This window comes from Solanum lycopersicum, chromosome 3, assembly GCF_036512215.1.
Source record: "Solanum lycopersicum chromosome 3, SLM_r2.1".
In the NCBI taxonomy this organism is placed as follows: domain Eukaryota; kingdom Viridiplantae; phylum Streptophyta; class Magnoliopsida; order Solanales; family Solanaceae; genus Solanum; species Solanum lycopersicum.
The window spans coordinates 8,985,571-9,008,070 of record NC_090802.1 but is presented as its reverse complement, the minus strand read 5'-3'; the positions used below and the strand labels follow the sequence as shown (position 1 = coordinate 9,008,070).

Sequence of the window (22,500 nt, the reverse complement as noted above, 5' to 3'; positions counted from 1 at the left end):
TATATTTTAGTCAACTTATCATCGATGTGTGCTTTCAAGGGCGGGCTCGCAAAGGATCCAGTGGGTTCACATGAACCTACTTCGTTGAAAAACGACATCGCATATATATGTATATTTAATCAGTTTTTAAAATTTTATATGTATATATTAACTTTTGACTCTTCTAACACAAGTATGACCCTTGACTTAGTGGTTAAAAAGACAGAATTTTTCCGATCTGGCCAAGTTCAAATCACTTTATGCAATTAGAATTATAGTAAAATAAAAATAGTGTTGAACCGTTAAATCCTTCTATTTGTATATTTGCGACTTGTGAGTTTCTTCATTTTTCTTCTTGTTCATCAATCATTGTTACTCGACATTTCGAATCTCCACGTCATGTTAATATTTTTTACTATTCAACTTTTTTTATTATATGCTTGAATTTCTATTTTTATGTTCATACTAATAATTTTTTTTTCTATTTACTTGTTATAATTAATTTAAGATTCATTAAATTAATTATAATTGTCCGCAATCCTTTATTACTCTATTATTTGAGTGGTTTAATTTACAATGTTATACTTTCTTCTAATTTAAAGAATAGATAATCTTTTTAATTTAACTAAAGTTTATATTTTCAAAGAAAAATATTTTTTCACAAAGCTATCAATGGGGCTTCAAATTCATTAATTTTCATTCTTGATATCATTCTTTCCCTTTGATGGTGATACCGCTTAAAAAAAATATAATACATAAATATTTTTTTTAATTTGATTTTATTTTATATTTATGTCATTCAATTTTAGGTGTACACAAATAGACATTTAAATTTATATAAAATTGATCAAATAAATATAAACATCCTACCTGAAATCCAATACAAAAACTTATGTTGTATGTGTATTGTGACACGTAGGAATTGTGTGTCTATTTGTTCAACTTTATACAAATTTAAATATCTATATGTGCACATTTAAAATTAAATAACTTATATGTAAACTGAAATTAAATTAAAAAATATATTTATATATTATGCCCAAAAAAATTCATTCTTATGCCACTAATAATGAATAGTCAAATTGTAAAACTTGTGAAAAAGTAATAATTTAATATGTTTTTAATCATTTAACTCTCAAAATTATACGATATAATACAATAAATTACTAAACAATACGTATAAATCACCCAAACAAGCTGTAAAGGACATCAACGTGGTCCTTTAATTTTAACCCCATCACAAAATCTCTTTTTAATTTTAATAATAATAATAATAATTGTTATTATTCCAAAATTCAGTAGAAGCACAAATCTTGATTCCACCACACCCCCTTTTAAAAGTGTAGCTGCTCTTAGAAGCTTCTCTCAACCATCTCAAGATTTTGGAAACAAAAACCACAAAGAAGATGAATTGTAGAAAAAGAAGAAGAAAAACAACACAATGAGAGCTCATCCAATTTGCAACTTTTTATCAACACTGCTAATTTTTATCACTATTACAGTAGCAGAACATACACAAATTCAACATCTCATTGATATTAATCCCTTAACCACTAGAAGAATTCTTCATCAACCCCTGTTTCCATCTACTTCATCATCCCCACCCCCACCCCCACCACAAATCAATTCTGAACCCATTTTCCCTACCCCAGATCACCCATTTTTCCCAGAAGTCCCAACTGTACAAACCCCAGATCAACCACAACAACAACAACAAATACAACCAAATGGGACACCAGTTTCACGAAACAATTCAATTGCTCCTCAACAAACAAGCCCAACCAAGAAATATGCAATTGCAGTTTCTGTTGGAATTGTTACTCTTGGTATGTTATCTGCTTTGGGATTTTACATCTACAAACACAAAACAAAACACCCAGATGAAACCCAAAAACTTGTTGGCAACAATAGTTTTCAAGAAGAATCAAGAATGCCACCTTCTAATTTTCTTTACATTGGTACTGTTGAACCATCAGCAGCTTCACAAACCCAAACTAATCACTCCATTGTTGCTTCCCCTTATAGGAAATTGAGTCCTCCTAAGAAATCAGATAGATATAGACCAAGTCCAGAACTCCAACCACTTCCCTCATTGAGAAATAACCCTACATTTTTCAATCCTCCTGCAATAATAAATTCATCTGAAGACGACGATGAAACCAAAATTTACAAGCCATATAATATCACTAGTGCTAGTAGTACTAGTATAATGACGAGATCAAATAACTCGATTCCTCATTCAAAGAGAACATCTCCTAGATTGTCTCTTTCGTGTTCATCCCCTGATATAAAACGCGCCATAATTGTACCATCAGTTAAGCAAACTTCACCACGATCTCCTCCACCACCATCACAATTGCAGCAACATAAGAAGCCAACACTAACTTATGTACCACAAAGGGTGAAATTCTCACAACCACCTCCACCACCAGATATGTCCAGGCTCAAATCACCAAACAACCAATTACAAGTGACATCAAAAGCTTCAGCTCCTCCTCCTCCTCCGCCTCCGCCTCCTCCTCCACTATCAACCTCTCGAGCACTCGGAGGCAAAGTTGGCTCAAGAGTAAGAGAGTTATGTTACATATATTTCTTTGAATTAGATATCGGAGAGTTATTTTGTGATTCATTAGTATATATGAAAATGAGTTTAAAGTATTGATTTTGCTTTTAGATCACCAATTCTATTGAACGATCACGACCACAAAGAAGTTTTTCATCTGTCAAGCCCCAATCAAGTAGTCCCACACCAAGATCAGGTTATGTTGTGAGTGAGAAGATAAATCATTTGGAAGAACAAAATGGAGGAGCTATGCTTGATACTGAGACTATTGATGAATCAAAGCCCAGGTTGAAGCCTTTACATTGGGACAAAGTACGAGCTACTTCTGAAAGAGCCACGGTGTGGGATCAATTGAAATCGAGCTCTTTCCAGTAAGTTGATGTTTATTTTGCTTCATTTGTTTTCACTAAGAATAAGAGCGTCTGCACATATGAATATTAAGATTAGCATTTATCATAAAGATCCTTTATATGTATTCCAGATTAAATGAAGACATGATGGAGTTACTCTTTGGATGTAATTCTGTAAATTCAGTAACAAATGAAGTCATTAAGAAACCAGTCCGTCCTACGGTTGAGAAGGAGAACAGAGTTCTTGACCCGAAAAAATCACAGAACATTGCCATAATGTTGAGAGCATTGAATGTAACAAAGGATGAAGTCTCTGAAGCCCTTTTAGATGGTATGATGTCAAATTTTCTACTCTGCATTATATAAGTTGTTTTCCGACGTTTGATTGGTTAGTGGAAAATATTCTTTATATATATATATATATATATATATATATATATTAAGGATTTCATAATGATATTAACAAACTGTAGAGTATGTTGATGAGTCGTTTGAGTTTGACAATAATATCTATGGAGTAGTTGGATCAAGTGATAGTCTGAAGTTTAAATTTTACTTTTCTCGGAAGGAAAATGACTCGTTTTTACAGCTTCTAATGAATTTTTTTTTACCTTTTCTAGTAAACCAAACACCAGAAAATGTATATCTCACGAAACACATTTTCCTTCGAAATTTATATATATGAGAATGTATTTTGATGACAACAGGAAGTGCAGAAGGATTGGGGCCTGAACTTCTCGAGAGTTTGGTTAAGATGGCTCCAACAAAGGAAGAAGAGATAAAACTAAGAGATTACAATGGGGATACTTCAAAATTAGGGTCAGCAGAACGATTCCTCAAGGCTATTCTTGATATTCCATTTGCCTTCAAAAGAGTAGAAGCCATGCTATATAGAGCAAATTTTGATGCTGAAGTAAAGGATTTGAGGAAGTCTTTTCAGACACTTGAGGTATTGCTCATACATATATTACTTTGATTAGCGGCGGAGCCAGAATGTTTATTGAGGGAGTTCAAAATATGAAGAGGATTCAACATCTTCTATTTATACATGGAAAATAATTAAACATTGAATATATAGTGTAACTTTTCCACCAACCCGCTGCTCCCACATGGCTCCGTCCTTGACTTTGATTAGGATGAGACACATTCATTATTTACTGATCTCCCAAAGTTTAACTATGCGGAAAATTTTATATGAGTAATGTTGTGACTGAATTTGGATTTGATTTTAATGTCTATTGATGAAGAATCTTTACGACACTTGTAAATTTGAGCCATGTATATTGACAATTTTCAATAGGAAGCAAGTCAAGAACTGAAGAACAGCAGACTATTCTTCAAACTCCTTGAAGCTGTTCTGAGAGCAGGAAACCGCATGAATGTTGGCACTAATCGTGGTGATGCAAGAGCTTTCAAACTGGAAACTCTTTTGAAATTAATAGATATTAAGGGAACAGATGGAAAGACAACGTTGCTTCACTTTGTGGTTCAGGAGATTATAAGATCAGAAGGGCTGAGTTCGGACGATAATAACCTTGCTAATTTATCATCAAATATCAAATTCAAAGAGCAAGGGTTGCAGGTAGTTGCCGGATTAAGCAGAGAACTTTGCAATGTCAAAAAAGCAGCAGGAATGGACTCGGATGTCTTAAGTGGCTACGTATCAAAGCTTGAGGCAGGACTTGTTAAAGTTAGGTCGGTTTTGCAGTTTGAAAAGACTGGCATGGAAGGGAAGTTCTTTGAGTCAATGAAAGTATTTCTAAAGGAGGCTGAAGATGGTATTGTGAGGATCAAGGCAGAAGAAAGAAAAGCTTTGTCGATGGTCAAAGAGGTAACAGAATATTTCCATGGTGATGCTGCCAAAGAAGAAGCTCATCCTCTCAGAATATTTCTGATTGTAAGAGACTTCCTCTGCATATTGGATAGCGTTTGCAAAGATGTCGGAATGATGCAGGATAGAACAATGGTTGGTGCTGCCAGATCATTCAGAATAGCTACAACTGCATCATTACCAATCTTAAACAGATACAACGCGAGACAAGATAGGAGTTGGGATGACGATAGCTCATCACCTTGATGCTAGGATCTCAAAGTTCGTTACAATCCACGTGTTAAGAGTATCCGAGCATCACAGGCTACATTTGCAACAACGATAGGATTAGCATTCAACCGTGCAGCTCAATAATGGACCATCAAAGCACGTAACGCGCACATAAGAATAAGAGGCTGCAGCATTCTGAGTCTGGGGTAGTGTCAAAAACAACATGATCATTATAAGGTAAAGAGATTAAATTCCTAATTTCTGTTTAGAGCTAGTTTTATATTTATTCATCATTTGTATACATAGTAAAGTTGAGATTTTGATATTTATCATTTGAGCAACAGAATTGTATGTCTTAATTATAGTTTCATACAGGATAAAACAGCTGTTTTAAAGGTTTTTATTAAGTGGATTCTACGAAAAGAATGTTGGAAATTTAGACCCCACTGCAATCATAAAAGTGAAAAATAAGACAAAAGTAAAAGCATATTATATTTTTTCAACTTTATCAATTCTTCAAATATACAGAAATTGTAAAATAAAGAACCAACTACAAATGACTGTAAAAGATGAACTTTGACTCAAGAAATTGCAGCCCTTTTACATAAAGTATTACAAGTACTAATGAATAAGGTAGAAGATAGATACTCTGGAATGTAAATTGGTTACTGACAGGGGCGGATCTATGAGTCTTGGTTAGTGAATCCACTACTTTTTGTTTGGATATATTAATAAATAATATATCGTCAAGCTTTGAAAAAAGAATGATCTATATCATCCCATTAAAGAATTGACTTATTTATATCCTTTCCTTTTGAGAAAAGGTTCATGTATCAAATGAGGAGTTATAACAATTAGATAATGAGGAAAACATATGCCATTTGATATGCATGTTATTGTTATAGGGGAATGGTCTGAAGAATACTTCAATTTTGATTGAAATTGTTGTTATGATATCAAATTTTATAGAAAATCTTTTACGCCACACTTTCTAAAAGTGTATCTTAAAGGTATATATGTGTCTATATGGACACATTACTATTTAAAATGGTGCAATATTTATGATGTCCACGTGGATACAAATATACTTTTAAAATACACTGTTAAATAGCAGCTCCATTAAAGTTTAGTATCGTTATAACAATTTCAATCAAAGTTCAAATATATTTGAGTCCATTTTCCCTTTAATATCTAATTGTTCTTTCTCTAAATGGTTTATTTTTTCTCATTTCAAATTTAATTATATCAGAAATTCTATGTTGATAGGATAACAGAAGTCATTATATCAAACACAAAACTATCATTATATACTTTCCCTTATTGTTCTTTTATGATCTTCTTACTTCAAGTTACCATTTTACATGTTTAAAGTAACTGAAAACTTGCTTTAAAATAACTAAAAAGTGAATGGAGGTTGACACACTATCCTATTCCTTCAGAATTTTTTAAATTCTAAATTAATTAAAGTTCTCAATTATTACATTTTATAATAGAAAATATTTTCATATATATAAATCTGAAAATATCAGACAAATTAAATTTGATTTACCTATAAGCTTTTATTTGAATGTGTATTTAAGTAAAAAAAATAAAATTAAACAAAAAAAAATGTGTTATAAACCACCTACAACCCATTTCTCCACTTATTTTCTCCATACCATCACATTTCATATTTTTTCACACGTACGAAGCTTTTTAAAATTACTATTTGTGATGAATATCACAATATTAGAAAAAGGGAGTTGATGCGTGTATATATATACTAGAGGGGAATGGCACGAGCCCAATATTTTACTGTTTAATGCCAACACACAACATGGGCCCAATATTTTACTTTATAATGCCCACAGACAAATGCAAAAGTTCAACGACACCTATGAACATTTATTACTATTTTGCTGCAAATCTAAATTTTGCATCAAAAACATCTTTATTTAAACATATTACATATCCAAAAGAAAGGAACATCACCAGGAACAGATATTCTGAGTTGAACTTTGTCAACTATATGTTGTTATATCTGGTAAATTATCCTATTTTGATCAATTTCATCTACGTATAAATATGTCTTTTTTGTGTGACTGCCATAGTGGAACTCGTACATATTTGGGCTGAATTTTTCACAATAATAATCGCAATAAATATGTAGGCGCGAAAGTAATATATCAACAAGGCAAAACTTCGTTCTTTTTTCATTACCTTTGTCTAAATATTATTCTTGACTTAAGATTTTCAAAAAATCAGAATTAATTTCAAAATAATGACAGAGAATGTTCGAGGTTAAAAGTTCAAACAATTTTTTATCTAAATCATAGACCAACAAAATTGAGAACGTACAATAAGCTTATATAAAAAGAGAACAGAAAGGTCTTCAAAGATGGATGATCTTCATTAAAAAAATGTTTCACTTTGAGGAGCTTAATTCAATCTGTTCATTTAGAGTAGAAGAAATACCATTTCTATTGTTTGAATAGTAGAAGCAACAAAAGGAAATGATCCTTGACAACTTTAGAATGCTTTTGGCTGAAAATGAGCATACGTTCTCCTCAATTCTGGTGTGTAATGCCTTTTGCTTCAACACTTAGACCTCATAAAGAATGTAGTCACAACTTCAATACAACATTGAACAAATTGGAATATGTCAATCACCAAGTATATCTAATCTGGTTCACTAGCAAATTGTTTGGTCTTTTCTAATTTAAAGAATAAGTCTTACTAATTTTGTTATGTCCAGGTAAGAAGATATCTATTATCTCAAGTAATAATTTATTGATTTTTACAGACATGAAAGCTTTATGTATATATACATATCAAATGTAAAATTAAACTTGGACAGGAGTTAAAACTTGCTATACGACCATTTTGTTACCTCAAAAATAATATACTAGTTTTCAGTTTATTTTTATATAGTTACAATAATTCTTAATTCTCAAACAAATTCTCAAAAAATTCTAAGAGGCAACTTCATAGCAATCACTCAAGATAAATACACAATACATATACTTGAACAAAGATAGTGATTTCTGCCATTTATATTTTCTACTCCATATTTATGAAGTCAGAATTCCTTCTGTGCTCTTCCTCAATCAATTCATTTAATAATACAAAAAAACAAAAGTAAATATAGAAAATTACACCATCTCAGTCTCATCCACAAACACAAATGACAGAAGCTCCAAATTTATATATCTAATAATAATAATATAAAATTATGGAGCTAAAAAACAAACTTGGACCAAAGGCTATTCAAATTCTACTGTCAAATGTAACAACTTCTTTTTCTGACATACATCATTAAATTTTACTATCAAATGCAATAATTTTTTCTCTTTTTTGGCACAATCTCATTGGCTGCCAAAACCATCAATTTTAAAGAAGACACCTATACTTTTATATAGTATAACGTGTCTACTTTGTATTATATATATATATATATATATATATATATATATATATATACACACACACACACACACACACACACACACATACATTATTACTCATTATTCATCATTACTCATAAAGCACAAATTTGTCATCCTTTCCATCGAAGAAAAAAACTATTGCTCCCTTTCTAAGGTATTTTTCCCCTTATCATGTTTTCCCTCTTCCCATTTTCAATTTTTCTTGCAAATTTTAGTTGTCACCAAAGGAGAACATAGGACAAAATTAAACTTGTTATTTTCACTTAAAATTCCAATTTTATTACTAGCAGACAAATTTGAGGATATTATATTTTCTAATGTTTCACTAAGCTAGGGATAATTATGTTCTTGCATGTTCTGAATTTCATTACAAATATTCCTATTGTACTTTCATTACAAATTATATACTTTTAGTATGTGGAGGACAATATGTTCTTGCATGTTCTTCCTAATTTAATTGTTCATGTTCATGCAACCACATAAACGAAAGGACTTTCACTCAATGGTGATGCTATTTTGCAGATACTACTGCTTGGTTAAAATTTTTTAACAAACATGGTACTAAGATTGAACATCGATCAAATAACATTAACAACACGATATTGGATTTGCAAAGTTCAAATTGTGGAAATCGGACGCCAGAGAGAAACCCCTGGGGGGGGGGGGGGGGAATGTAGATTCCAAAATTTGATTTTGAAAGATGAACAGGTGAGCTCATTACATTTAATCTCATGAATATTCTCCCTTTTTAATATTTACCTCATATGAAAATTTTTGTTTTGTTTTACTCTTAGTAAATAGTTTGACTTATTCTCAGATCTCTACAACTCTTACTTTCAGGAATGCCAAATAAAGGCAATACTGTATGCCGATGAAATTGAACAGTATGCAAAAATGCTTAAACTCATGAATACCTATCTCATCTCTACCGCAAGAGTCAAAATCTCCCAAACTTCACACGGCAAGCCGATACATAAATTTTCTGGGTTCTTGACAAAGAAACAGTAATTGAACATATCACACCATCTAATGGAGTTGAGAAACCACTTCCACCACCAACCAAGCTGAATATCACAACCTTTGACCGCATTCCTCACATGATGCTTGATTTTGCTGTTGAAATCGGTATGTCCATCCTAATAACTTCTACAACAGTAAAATATACATGCTTACTGATACAAACACTTATAACATTTCATTCTTTATTATATACGCAAATATACTGCAATCGTTCTTCGTTGTGGTTCTCAAAAATACGCAGGCCGCAGTCATCATAAGTGTCGAGAAATTATCATTTGTGACAATCAGTAAGCACATTTTGCCTTATATTTTCCCATTTATTGAAAATATTTTGAATAAGTAAACACTTTTATTGTTTACTTAATCGTACCATCACTTATCATCTGGTCATTATCATGGTACTTCAGGAAAAATCAATTTCTCCTCACTCTATGGGAGGTTTAGGAGAAATTGTAGGAAATGAAATCGAAGCAAAAATGGAAAAAGAGACGGATCCTATTGTAATCCTTGGCAGGAATATAGGAATCTCTACTTTTTCAAGGTACATGCATTGAACTTTTTACCAACATAATTTAGATAATAACAAAACGTTATGCAAGCTTTCTGTCGTACAGGGTTGTCACTGCAGAGTAGGTACAATTCAACAACGGAAAAGGGTCTAAAATACTCTCAAAGTATTGAAAATGGTACAAAATTACCCTCCATCCACCTATTGGCTCCAAAATACCCTTCCCACCCACCTATTGGGTCCAAAATACCCTTGTCATCCACCTTTTGGTTCAAAATTGACCACTTATTTAACGGTTTTATATTTAAACTATTTAAATATTTTTTAAAATAAGATGCGCTCAACTATTTGTTATAATTTAACTTATTAGTATAATTTATAAATCAATCCACTACCCGCCCATTACTAATTAAACCCTTCAAATTAATAAATTACTCACATTATTAATGCAACAACAGAAAAGCTACTGCCAATTGAGTGGTTTTTAAAAATTTGAGACGAAAATATTTATAGAAGTAAATTGTGATACATTCAAGTGTCTAAATAAAAAATACCGATAAACTTAAAAGTGTGACTATGTTCATCTTAATTATTCGTACGTCTCAATTATGTGATGTTACTTCATAGGTAATTTTTTTTAAAATAATATATTAATGGTTTTAAAACAAATCATAAATATTTATAAAATTATATTTTAAAAAAGTGCAGGAAGTAATTCGAGATGTATTACTTCTTTACCTTTAATCATAAATTTCTAATTCAATCTTGAAAGTGAATCAAATTGAAAGTGTCCTCCTAAATAAGCGGCTCAACATAAATTTAATTGGGGCTTCGATTCGGACTCGAATAATTTTGGATGTCATTTTGATTAATCTATAATTTCATCGTGTTTTAGTAGTGTTTATGATGATTTTGATATTATAGTTGGATTATTAATTGGGTGGGGTTTAGTTAGTAATGGGTGGGTAGTGGTTTTGTCCGACGCACGACTTAACAACATTGATTTGTTTTCTTTTGCCCTATTGTTACAACAAATAGTATGTTTAATAGGTTCTTTAAATGCAAATTAAAGCTAGAGAATAGTGATGGAATATGAGTACCATTTGGTGAGTTCTACTGCCTGTGGGTAATTAGGAGCCACACGTATTGTTGAATTGTACCTAATCTGCAGTGACAACCCTGTAAGACAGAAAGCTTGCATAACGTTTTGTTATTATCTTAATTATGTTGGTAAAAAGTTCAATGCATGTACCTTGAAAAGTAGAGATTCCTATATTCCTGCCAAGCAATAAGATCCGTCTCTTATTCCATTTTTGCTTCGATTTCATTTCCTTCAATTTCTCCTAAATCCTCCCATAGAGTGAGGAGAAATTGATTTTTCCTGAAGTACCATGATAACGACCAGATGATAAGTGATGGTACGATTAAATAAACAATAAAAGTGTTTACTTATTCAAAATATTTTCATTAAATGGAAAAATATAAGGCAAAATGTGCTTACTGATTGTCACAAATGATAATTTCTCGACACTTATGATGACAGTGACCTGCGTATTTTTGAGAACCACAACGAAGAGCGATTGCCAGTATATCTGCGTATATAATAAAGAATGAAATTTTGTAAGTGTGCGTATCAGTAAGCAGGTATATTTTACTGTTGTAGAAGTTATTAGGATGGACATACCGATTTCAACAGCAGAATCAAGCATCATGTGAGGAATGCGGTTAAAGGTTGTGATACTCAGCTTGGTTGGTGGTGGAAGTGGTTTCTTAACTCCATTAGATGGTGTGATATGTTCAATTACTGTTTCTTTGTCAAGAACCCAGAAAATTTATGTATCGGCTTGCCGTGTGATGTTTGGGAGATTTTGACTCTTGCGGTATAGATGAGATAGGTATTCACGAGTTTAAGCATTTTTGCATACTGTTCAATTTCATCGGCATACAGTACTGCCTTTATTTGACATTCCTGAAAGTAAGAGTTGTAGAGATCTGAAAATAAGTCAAACTATTTACTAAGAGTAAAACAAAACAAAAATTTTCATATGAGGTAAATATTAAAAAAGGAGAATATTCATGAGATTAAATGTAATGAGCTCACCTGTTCATCTTCCAAAATCAAATTTTGGAATCTACATTTCTTGTCAAGGCTTTCTCTCTGGCATCGGATTTCCACAATTTGAATTTTACAAATCCAATCTCGTGTTGTTAATTCTATTTGATCGATGTCCAATCTTAGTACCATGTTTGTTAGAAATATTTAACTAAGCAGTAGTATCTGCAAAATAGCATCACTATTGAGTGAAAGTCCTTTCTTTTATGTGGTTGCATGAACATGAACAATTAAATTAGGAAGAACATGCAAGAACATATTGTCCTCCACATACTAAAAGTATATAATTTGTAATGAAAGTACAATAGGAATATTTGTAATGAAATTCAGAACATGCAAGAACATAATTATCCCTAACTTAGTGAAACATTAGAAAATATAATATCCTCAAATTTGTCTGCTAGTAATAAAATTGGAATTTTAAGTGAAAATTGTCCCATATTGATTTTCTCCTTTGGTGACAACTAAAATCTGCAAGAAAAATTGAAAATGGGAAGAGGGAAAACATGAAAAGGGGAAAAAATACCTTAGAAAAGGAGCAATAGTTTTTTTCTTCGATGGAAAGGATGACAAATTTGTGCTTTATGAGTAATGATGAATAGTGTGTGTGTGTGTGTGTGTGTATATATATATATAATACAAAGTAGACACATTATACTATATAAAAGTACATGTGTCTTCTTTAAAATTGATGGATTTGGCAGCCAATAAGATTGTGCCAAAATAGAGAAAAAATTATTGCATTTGATAGTAGAATTTGATGATGTATGCCAGAAAAAGAAGTTATTATATTTGACAGTAGAATTTGAATAGCCTTTGGTCCAAGTTTGTTTTTGAGCTCCATAATTTTATAAATAATATTAGATATATAAATTTGGAACTTCTGTCATTTGTGTTTGTGGATGAGACTGGGATGGTGTAATTTTCTATATTTACTTTTATTTTTTGTATTATTAAATGAATTGATTGAGGAAGAGCACAGAAGGAATTCTAACTTCATAAATATGGAGTAGAAAATATAAATGGCAGAAATCACTTATCTTTGTTCAAGTATATGTATTGTGTATTTATCTTGAGTGATTGCTATGAAGTTGCCTCTTAGGATCTTTTGAATATTTGTTTGAGAATTAAGAATTATTGTAACTATATAAAAATAAACTGAAAACCAGTATATTATTTTTGAGGTAACAAAATGGTCGTGTAGCAAGTTTTAACTCTCATGTCCTAGTTTAATTTTACAGTTGGTATGTATATATACATAAAGCTTTCATGTCTGTAAAAATCAATAAATTACTACTTGAGATAATAGATATCTTCTTACCTGGACATAACAAAATTAGTAAGACTTATTCTTTAAATTAGAAAGGACCAAACAATTTGCTAGTGAACTAGGTCAGATATACTTGGTGATTGACATGTTTCAATTTGTCCAATGTTCTACTGAAATTGTGACTGCATTCTTCAACAGTATGAGGTCTAAGTGTTGAAGCAAAAGGTAACCAAGAGAAAAGTAAAAACAGTTTTATATTCATTTAAGTACATAGCATGCAAATTCCCTGGAAACTAACTCACAAGCTAACTCACTGTGAATTCTGTAATCTGAATAGAGCATTTGCATATACATGTGAGAAAGAGATGAGTTATTTGTGCCATCAAATAACATTGATCATATTTCAATCTTGCATCATGATAGAACCAAACATTCATTCATGTTGAAGTACTAATAATTTATAGTCTATGTGCAATAGTTGCCTTATAAGAATTTTTTATTATTATAATAAGCGCATAAGATCATACCATGAATCAAACATATAAATATATGAAATACATATCAATAAATGTGCTATAAAATTACTCTTTGACATAGAGCAGTAACAATGAACACAATTCCTTAACAAATATATTCATTCTAGATCCAAATCCCAACCTTAATGAAGAAGTGAAGATCACAACATTTTAAGAAGTTAGATATTGGAAGTTTGAATTGTGGCACATACACATTGGAAGAGGCCAACAACATTTCAATGAATGTAATGTAACATGTTTCATTTGGTAAAACATGAATTATCAAATGATGAGCACTATTGCGGCTATGAAGGAACTTACAATTTCAAGACTAAGCTCCATCGATATTGGGCGTAAATAGTGTGAAGTTCTGAGTATGGGCAAACAGATAATGTAACATGTGTAAGTGATATTGAGAAAAGATAGAGTCCTGCAAAAAATCAAGTAAAATCATTGACATATAGTAATGAGACTCAAGTTTTCAATAATCAATAAAACAGAGCTCAATGTCACATATAGTGAGAACAAATGAATAGATTATAGAAATGAAGAAGTGGAGACGGAACACTATTTTTTTCAAATAAATTTTGATGTTACTATTGTCAACAAAGAGAAAAGGAGAAAATTAGAAAGCAAATTGATATCTTATTAATCAACATAATCATGTTAATATGCAAACGTATATAGAGCTGGATAATAAGGAATTAATACATTCAGATGCTAAAACTATATTAAACCAAATAATCCTATAAAGGAATCTTGACAATTGTCAAAATGAGAGCATATAACATCAACCCGAATAAATTAGGGTTGGCTAAAAAATCTCATGGTTCATGTTACTCCATTGAACATCTAATTCCCTCTAATTTTCATTAAGTGTAGGAGAGGGTGGGGGGGGGGGGGGAGAGAGATCGTTTTTCATATATTAATTTTTTCATTGATTGGTACTGATATGGGAGGAGAATTCCTCTCTTCACCCAATTTTAAAATTTTAAATAAATATTTCAAACTCGTACACAAAAATATATAAAAGCAGTAAAGCACAAAGAGAAGGAACCTACTCATACTATAAAGCTCACAAGACAAATTAATAATGGAAGAAGTTGCATCAACAATGGTGGATTTTCTGGTCTTGTGTTTTTGTGTTGAAGCATAGTACAAGAAGTAGAAGGAGCTAAAACAACTCTTTAAATATTAGAATCAGGGACTTGATGAATATAATAAACCTTGAAGAGAAAATTGGTCATATTAGCCAGATTGAGGAACATGTAAATTTACCTTAAATCATCATGAAGAATACTACAGTAAGGCATCCCAAATGAACAAAACTTGAGGAGATGTTCACAGAGAGATTTAACGTCTTAAGCTTCTCTCTTAGCCCGTTTTTGGTACCTTTTTGACTTTCAAAAATGCTTTTAAACGGTTTTATGTTTATGAACACTTTCTAAACTAAAAAATAACTTAAAGTCATGGTAATTTCATGGAAACACCAAAAAATTTGACAACTCAAATTGTTGCTGAATGACTAAATTAGTTGTCCATTGGTATTCTGTTTGTGTTTCTTTTCCTGTAATATTGTGTTAACATATTTGGTTACATTTAAAAAGACATCTCTTATTCCTAGTTAAACAAATAGTTTACATAATGATTAAATAATTAATTGTGAAATATGTTTCAGGTTTTTGCTCACGCGCTGATGTGCTAACAGATATAGTCACATTTAATAAGACATCTCTTATTCCTAGATATATATCCCTCAAATTACTATATTAATAGCTGATTTTTTTTGAAAAGTTAGTACAACAACAAAAAGATCAACAATGAAAGCTTACCCTGAGTTTTCAGCCTTTGATATAATTGGTAATTTCATCGCAATACCTAAAAATTTGACAACTCAAATTCTTGCTGAACGACTAAATTAGTTGTCCATTGTATTCTGTTTGTGTTTCTTTTCCTGTAATATTGTGTTAACAGATTTGGTTACATTTAAAAAGACAACTCTTATTCCTAGTTATAAACAAATAGTTTACATAATGAATAAATAAATAATTTTGAAATATGTTTCAGGCTTTTGCTTACGCACTGATGTGCTAACAGATATAGTCACATTTAATAAGACATCTCTTATTTGTAGATATATATCTCTCAAATGACTATATTAGTAGCTAATTTTTTTTGAAAATTTAGTACAACAACAAAAAGATCAACAATGAAAGCTTACTCTGAGGTTTCAGCCTTTGATATAATTGGTAATTTCATGGCAACACCAAAAAATTCGACTACTCAAATTCTTGCTGAACGAATCACCCGAGTGTTGTAAAATTTATCAATTTTATTAGAAAAGTACTAAATGAAAAAAGATATCAAGAGGATAAACATCTACTCACCCTTAGTAGATAGTTCAACATCATTAACATCTGCCAAGACAATCAACTGTTGAAACTAATCAATTTTCATAACACGTAAGTATTGCCTTCATTGGGGAATTTTGTCAAACACATGACCACATCTATTATCTGCAAAAATATCATATTGGCCAAAAAAAATTAGTATTTAAGAAGTTGATAGTTGATACTACAAATTAATGAGAAAAAGATCATGCATGAGCAGAATAATTAATTAAGAGAACTATTGCATATCCATAAAACGAAGGGTTTCATCTTTAACTCTGCTCTCCACTCTAATCTGTCTAGAGTCACAACAACGCTGGCAAAGTTGGAGTTAACAACATTTTTTTGTCGCTGAAAAAAGTCAAACTTCATCTGCAAGTTTAACTATTTCCTCTCCTTCACCTTTTAAATTTTAACCCCAAAATATGTAGAAATACCATAACTATGTGCTTCAAAACCATTGAGAAAAATGAAAGTTCAGGATGCACTATGAGCATCAAGGGTTTAAAATCAATAGAAAAAACAATTAAGAAAATAGATCAAGCTTAGCAAGGAGGATAAATTGTGTATATATAAATTGTAATCCTAATTAAACTTAAGCTTTATCCAATTTTGAATCATCTTATAGAAAACGTCAAATGAACGGGCTGCAGAAATATTTAACTTAAACAGTTTTAAATCTTAGTTATAAGTTATATAAAGGAATCAACTATCAAAATCATAAGCCTAAAAGTAAGATAAAATGAGGGGTATGTTGAAGTAAAACGTAAACTTAAAGTGTAAACTGTAAAATGTAATCAGCAAATTGCTAAGAAAATAGATCCAGCGACCTACGCATAAGTGAAGAAATAACATATAATACTTCTTTGCCTTTCTCAGCGTCATAAAAAGATGTTAAAACACTTGAAAAAGTAAACAAATAGCATCAAACATACTAAAATGAGGAAAAATCAGAGAAGAAGCAAGAGAAGAATGAGAAGCTGACAACGCAGATTTTTCAAGTTTATATAGTACACTAATAACATCATTAAATAAAAATAATCCAAAAGAGAGAAGAACAAAAGCCCAAATAAACACAGCAAAACATATAGGTTAAATGTTGGAACACTGAAGAAGAAACATATAGCAACCATTGACTGAAATCTGGTGAAAAAACAGAACAAACCGCGGCTCCAAATACAACACAAAAAAAGAAGCAACGAAAGGCCAAAATACAATGGATATTCAACATCAAAATGAGATGTGAGAAGTAAATAACAAACAAACAGAGAAGATAAGCAAGAAAAATTCACTGAACAGTGAAAAAAGTTAAGACCTACCTTATCAAATTTTCTTATTTCAGATTATACAAGTGCAAATAAGTGATGATGAGGTAATCAAAAACATGAAAACTATATCAGTTAACCTCCACAATCATAAATAAATGTGTTCACATATATAATTGAGTGTCATGCCCCAAGGGAAGGGCCATTGAGGCATAGTTACAGGAAGAGCAACAAGAGAACATTTCTGCCGTTATTAGTACTATTTTCTTGGGGGAGAACTCACTAGATGGTACATTCAAAATGGCTTATAACATACTATTTGTTGTAACATCCGTCTCTCAATTTTACATTTGTTCCTTTTATAGCTTTTCGTAGGTTTCTGTTAAAAATTTAATTGAGTAGCAAGGAAAAAGTGGGCGAGTAGCAAAAATGAACAAATGGAGGATGGTTGCACAGTATTGATGAGGGTAGGATCCTGGTCAGTTTGCTTATGTTTTAGAAAGAAAGTTCCTTTTCCTTCATTATTTTAGAAGTAAAAATTATTTTAAAAGAGAATTTACAGAATGAAATATGGTTTGTCACAACAAACTATCTCTTTATATTCCCTTTTTTCCCAATAACGAATTCCACTTTTTGTGTATTTATCAAAACAAAGTCAAGCTAAGATACTACCAGGAATAAGCAAACCAACCATGATAAGATACTAAGTTGGGTGGTATCGACTTTATTTTAATTTACTCATTTTATAAATTTATAATTGCTATTACTGATTAATTAGTGATCTCCACAAAATAACTTAGTATCTAATTCACAAATTTAACCACTAATGGTTGGTGATTGAAATAAAACACAGTATCAGACTATCAGTTTTGCTCATAGCAAAACAGGCCGTATTGCAATGAATCACAACAATTATGATTTGAGGTCAACTAGAAAACACATTTGCACAATAAAAGAGAACACTCGGTTGATTAGATAAAATTTTAGTATAAGCACTTAAAATTAAATATCTTGTAATAAAAGAGTGCCGTCATTATCTAAGAAGGATTGAACATGCTTGAATTATTAAAAAGTAAGGAGAAACACAAAATTAGCTATAACATTATCACATTTTGTGAAATCATAATGATGATGCTCTTGGAGATTATTATGCGTTAAAGTTATAACCAAACGAACTTACTACATTAATAATTGAAGGTGGTCGCCCTCGAAAATTACTTAATTCTGGACAAATTTCATGATCTCGACTGATATGCTCAATTCTTTTTATCTGCAATAACTCTCGACGGAATGTTCACCCCTGTTAAGCTATATATGGAGAATAGAGCTTACTGAGCGTTAAAAAATAGACCTAATTCTGATAATTACAGAAATAGACAACTTATGAAACAGGTTCTCCAAGAGGAACTAAAATCTTTATGTGTTACCTAAGTCATATAAAATTGATCTCTATACATTGTTTATGTTATAAGTATAGTTTTGAGCATCATAGCAACAACCATTTCGTCATATGAGAAAAGCTAAGATAGAAAATTTGAGAAAGTAAAAGTAAAAGTAGAACTAAAAAAAAAGAGTTTGGGCTCTTTTTTATGGTTGACTCTTACCTTGGAAAAGTTGAAGGTCATAAACTCTACTAAAGGTCTAGGTCCATAATATGCAGCTCCAATCCAGTAAATTCAGCCTGATCAATGATAAAAAAGCAACTACATGAATCACACTTTTAATAAGTGATACAAAAGGGTTAATCTATGGTGTATGTTGATCAAAGCGTCATGATAGCTAAAAGAGAAATATATTTATATCTGGTGTATTTTCAACCTCATATATCTCTCTTAACTATCTTATCCATGTTATTAATGTAGGAGTCTTATCTACGGTGGCATGTTCAACTTTTCTGATCCTCTTGATTCTCTTTGTGATTATCGGTGTATAAATTTCATTTTTAACAACAGTAAATAATAAATTGTTAACAGTACAGAAATACCAAGTAACAATGCCTTTGACCCATGTATGCTACAGAGAAGATTATTTTCTCAAAGTTCATTTAAATTATTATGTTGGTCAGACAACAGTAACATTTATTGCAAATATGGTGGTTAACTTTTAAGAGCAACAATTGGAAACTAAAAGAGTTAGCAGTTGGAAGCAAAATATAATTTGAAAATTAGAAAGAAAATATAGTCCTTTTGTTTCACTTATAATGTTTTGAAAATTAAAAGACTGTCCCTTCTTAATTTTTTTCAATGAAGAACAAAGCAATACCTGAGCTTTAAAGTATTCGATTCATTGTTTAGCTTTGACCAAATGAAGAACATGAAGAAGATATTCTTGGTATCGCCTATACAATAGCAGAAGATAATACACTTAATTTTCAGTTTCAAAGTTGCAGCTGAAGTCTTAGATAAAAGCACCCTAATTCTTCATCAAACATCCTCAAATTTGATAATTAATCTCATTAAGACTTTGCTAATAAAATCCAACAACACATAATCTAAACATTTCACAATTTAATTTGAAGTTTTAAATCTCCAGGCTTTCTTCTTCAAGATCACGTAATACACCAAAGATCTCCTAGCTTCTAATGGGTCGGACATGACCACATATCCCAGCGGATATGATCGTAGCTTCGAGTTCAGGTGTTGTACTGCGGCCGGACCAGTAAGGACGGGGACAACGAACCTCTTGCCAAGAGGCCAAGGTTTCTTGCTAACTCTCAGCCACTTCAAAGAATTTCTTTGTCCACTTATCACTCCAAGTGTGTCAAGCACAAACTGACAAACATATGCTCATATAAGTTTTGTACTAAAAGCGCATGTTTACACCCCTATTTCTATGGCACCAGGAAGCTGCAACCCAATTAATAGTTGTATAAAAAAGTAAAAACTACAATAGATGTTCAATGATCTAATTTCTGTTCTTTCTATAAAATCTATTACTTCATGAAAAGAAACATTGCAATAGATGTTTGATACCTAATTAATGTTCAGCTACAAAGTCTACATCATTTTGACCGGATGTTGTTAGTGTGACAACTTCTTTTGTTATTTTTTGTTTCTCAATTAGGACCAATGTTTGAACCGTGCAGATTCTCCTCTAGTTCATAATTTTTTTCCATGTGACTTGTGAGAATGCAAAATATTTGAGTTGCGTCTCAATGTTTGTACATTAACATTGAGAAATGCTAATTGAATACAACTCTACTAAATCGATAATGCAAATGAATCAAACAGATTCTAATCGATCAAACATTCGTTAAATAATAAGTCGAGAATATGTAGCAGACAGAAGATAATGAATCAGAAAAGTGAAAAATGTTATCTAATTTCTCATAAACTTATCAACGGGATAAAATTATAGAGAAAGAAAGGGGCAGGAAAATCACCAAAAGTGATTTTGCGCATAGACCTTTTCTGTATTCTCATTGAATTCTTCCTAATATTATATACGCCTATGAAATTGAGACAAAATAGTGAATTAGTACATGCATGTGTATTCAGTTAAACGCCAAAAGCTCACAAGGTTTTTACTTCATCTTTCTTTCTTTGTTGCACCCATTTTGTTAACTTTTTCCAATTCCACATTAAAACACACAGAAAAACTAAAGACAAAAAATAAAATAATTAAACCCAAAAACTGGAAGGGAAACCCAAAATTTATGATCGAAATGAAAAATTACCTCCAATTTTGATAGCTAAATGTAAAATTTCATCACTAAATTATGCACCTGCTCGAAATTCGAATCATTGTGCTCTAATTTTTCATCAATTTGCTCTTCTCCTTTTCAAAGTCTCTTCTTCTCCTTCTCTACCAAGAGTGAGAATGGAAAAAAAAAGAAAAAAAAGAGATAGAAAATGACAAAGAATTAAAATAAAATACCGTGGAATGCAGAAGGACACATGTGGTAAACGTGTTTGTTTATTAGGAAATAAGAGTTCAATGGTATAGCACAATTTTCAATTCTCTTGGTACAAATTTTTAGAGCTCTGTTAGTCCTTTACAACTTCCTCTTCTAAATAAGGAAATATATATATATATATATATGGGGAGTTGATGCATGTATATATATATGAAAATATTCTAATTTATAGTAGTAATTTGTGATTTATATTATTGATTTCTCTTTACTTATTTATTTTTTAAAATAAAAATTATACATAGTATTAATTTTTAAATTTGTATTGGTATATTACTATTTAGTGGGAGATTAAATTCATGTCATTATTAAATCGTTTGTTACTTCATATTAAGACAAGGATATTTATCTATATTAAATAGAAAAAAGGAATAAATTCAAGAAATGTTTCGACAAATTAAAATAGTGTTACGTATTTGTTCGAGATGTTTGGTTATTTTTTTTTCTTAATATAATTAAAAATATAATCTTTAAAATTTGATAAATAATATATATGCAATAATTTTTTACTCGCTATTTTACCTATCTTTTAATAAATTTTTTATTGCAATAATAATTAAATGTTATAGGATGGTTTTTTTTTATATATCCTTATTTGTTTAATGTGTTATTCAAAATTAATTTGAAAATAAATTTATGCCAATATTATTCAACTGTAAAATTATATTGTATTAAAATATTATTTTCCTTAAAATTAAATGGAAAAAAAAATCAATTTCATGTATAAATGATCAAACTTGTGATGACAATATATGTCTACACTCTTTTACACCATAGTATGTCTACACTCTAATCTATAATCAGAAAAAATTGACAAGATCAATAAAAACACACAAATGCCCAACCCAACCCCTCGTACTATCAACCCTCACCCTTACCAGTCCATCTCCACCTACCCCCTTAACTCATGGTTTGTTCCTGAGTCGGGGTTGGAGTCACGATCAAGTCCTAAATTAAGGTTTAATCAAGAACTAAAATTGAAGCTCAAGTCGAGATCGTGGTCGTGGTTAGAGTTCCATATGATTCATATCTAGAGTCAGAATTAGGTTAGGGGTAGGGTTGAGGCTAGATCTCATATTGAGGTAGGGTTTCGAATTGAAATTGAGGTTAGATTCCAGATTGAGGTCAAGGTCGGATTGATCAAGTCA

The 22,500-nt window shown here is 31.0% G+C and overlaps 1 protein-coding gene and 1 long non-coding RNA gene across 20 annotated transcripts; one reads left to right on the top strand and one right to left on the bottom strand.

Annotated features, from left to right (window-relative positions):
* The first annotated feature begins 1,190 nt into the window (after positions 1-1,190).
* Positions 1,191-5,356, top strand: LOC101268261 (formin-like protein 6). The gene is made up of 5 exons (XM_004234602.5): positions 1,191-2,545; positions 2,654-2,913; positions 3,024-3,223; positions 3,600-3,841; positions 4,193-5,356. The coding sequence occupies exons 1-5, from the start codon at positions 1,421-1,423 to the stop codon at positions 4,967-4,969; spliced, it is 2,604 nt and encodes an 867-aa protein (XP_004234650.2). The 5' UTR covers positions 1,191-1,420; the 3' UTR covers positions 4,970-5,356.
* A 3,719-nt stretch (positions 5,357-9,075) lies between these two features.
* LOC101267871 (uncharacterized) lies at positions 9,076-21,356 on the bottom strand. 19 transcript variants are annotated; one of them, XR_011220377.1, is made up of 13 exons: positions 21,116-21,356; positions 19,702-19,777; positions 19,044-19,120; positions 18,620-18,747; positions 16,172-16,300; positions 16,006-16,078; positions 15,617-15,738; positions 14,106-14,214; positions 11,988-12,164; positions 11,571-11,855; positions 11,388-11,478; positions 11,139-11,267; positions 9,076-11,051 (listed from the first exon to the last, which is right to left on the bottom strand). It is a non-coding gene; the product is annotated as an uncharacterized lncRNA (long non-coding RNA). The 19 variants fall into 19 exon arrangements; XR_011220374.1 differs by lacking the exon at positions 16,006-16,078 and having other exon boundaries at positions 21,116-21,346; XR_011220375.1 differs by lacking the exon at positions 16,006-16,078 and having other exon boundaries at positions 18,620-18,709; positions 21,116-21,346.
* Positions 21,357-22,500: the final 1,144 nt, after the last annotated feature.

Coding starts and splice junctions, on each gene's coding strand:
- LOC101268261 (XM_004234602.5), top strand. CDS start 1,421: ATGAGAGCTCATCCAATTTGCAACTTTTTATCAACACTGCTAATTTTT. Junction 2,914..3,023: donor TTGAAATCGAGCTCTTTCCA/GTAAGTTGATGT, acceptor TATGTATTCCAG/ATTAAATGAAGACATGATGG. Junction 3,842..4,192: donor AGTCTTTTCAGACACTTGAG/GTATTGCTCATA, acceptor AATTTTCAATAG/GAAGCAAGTCAAGAACTGAA.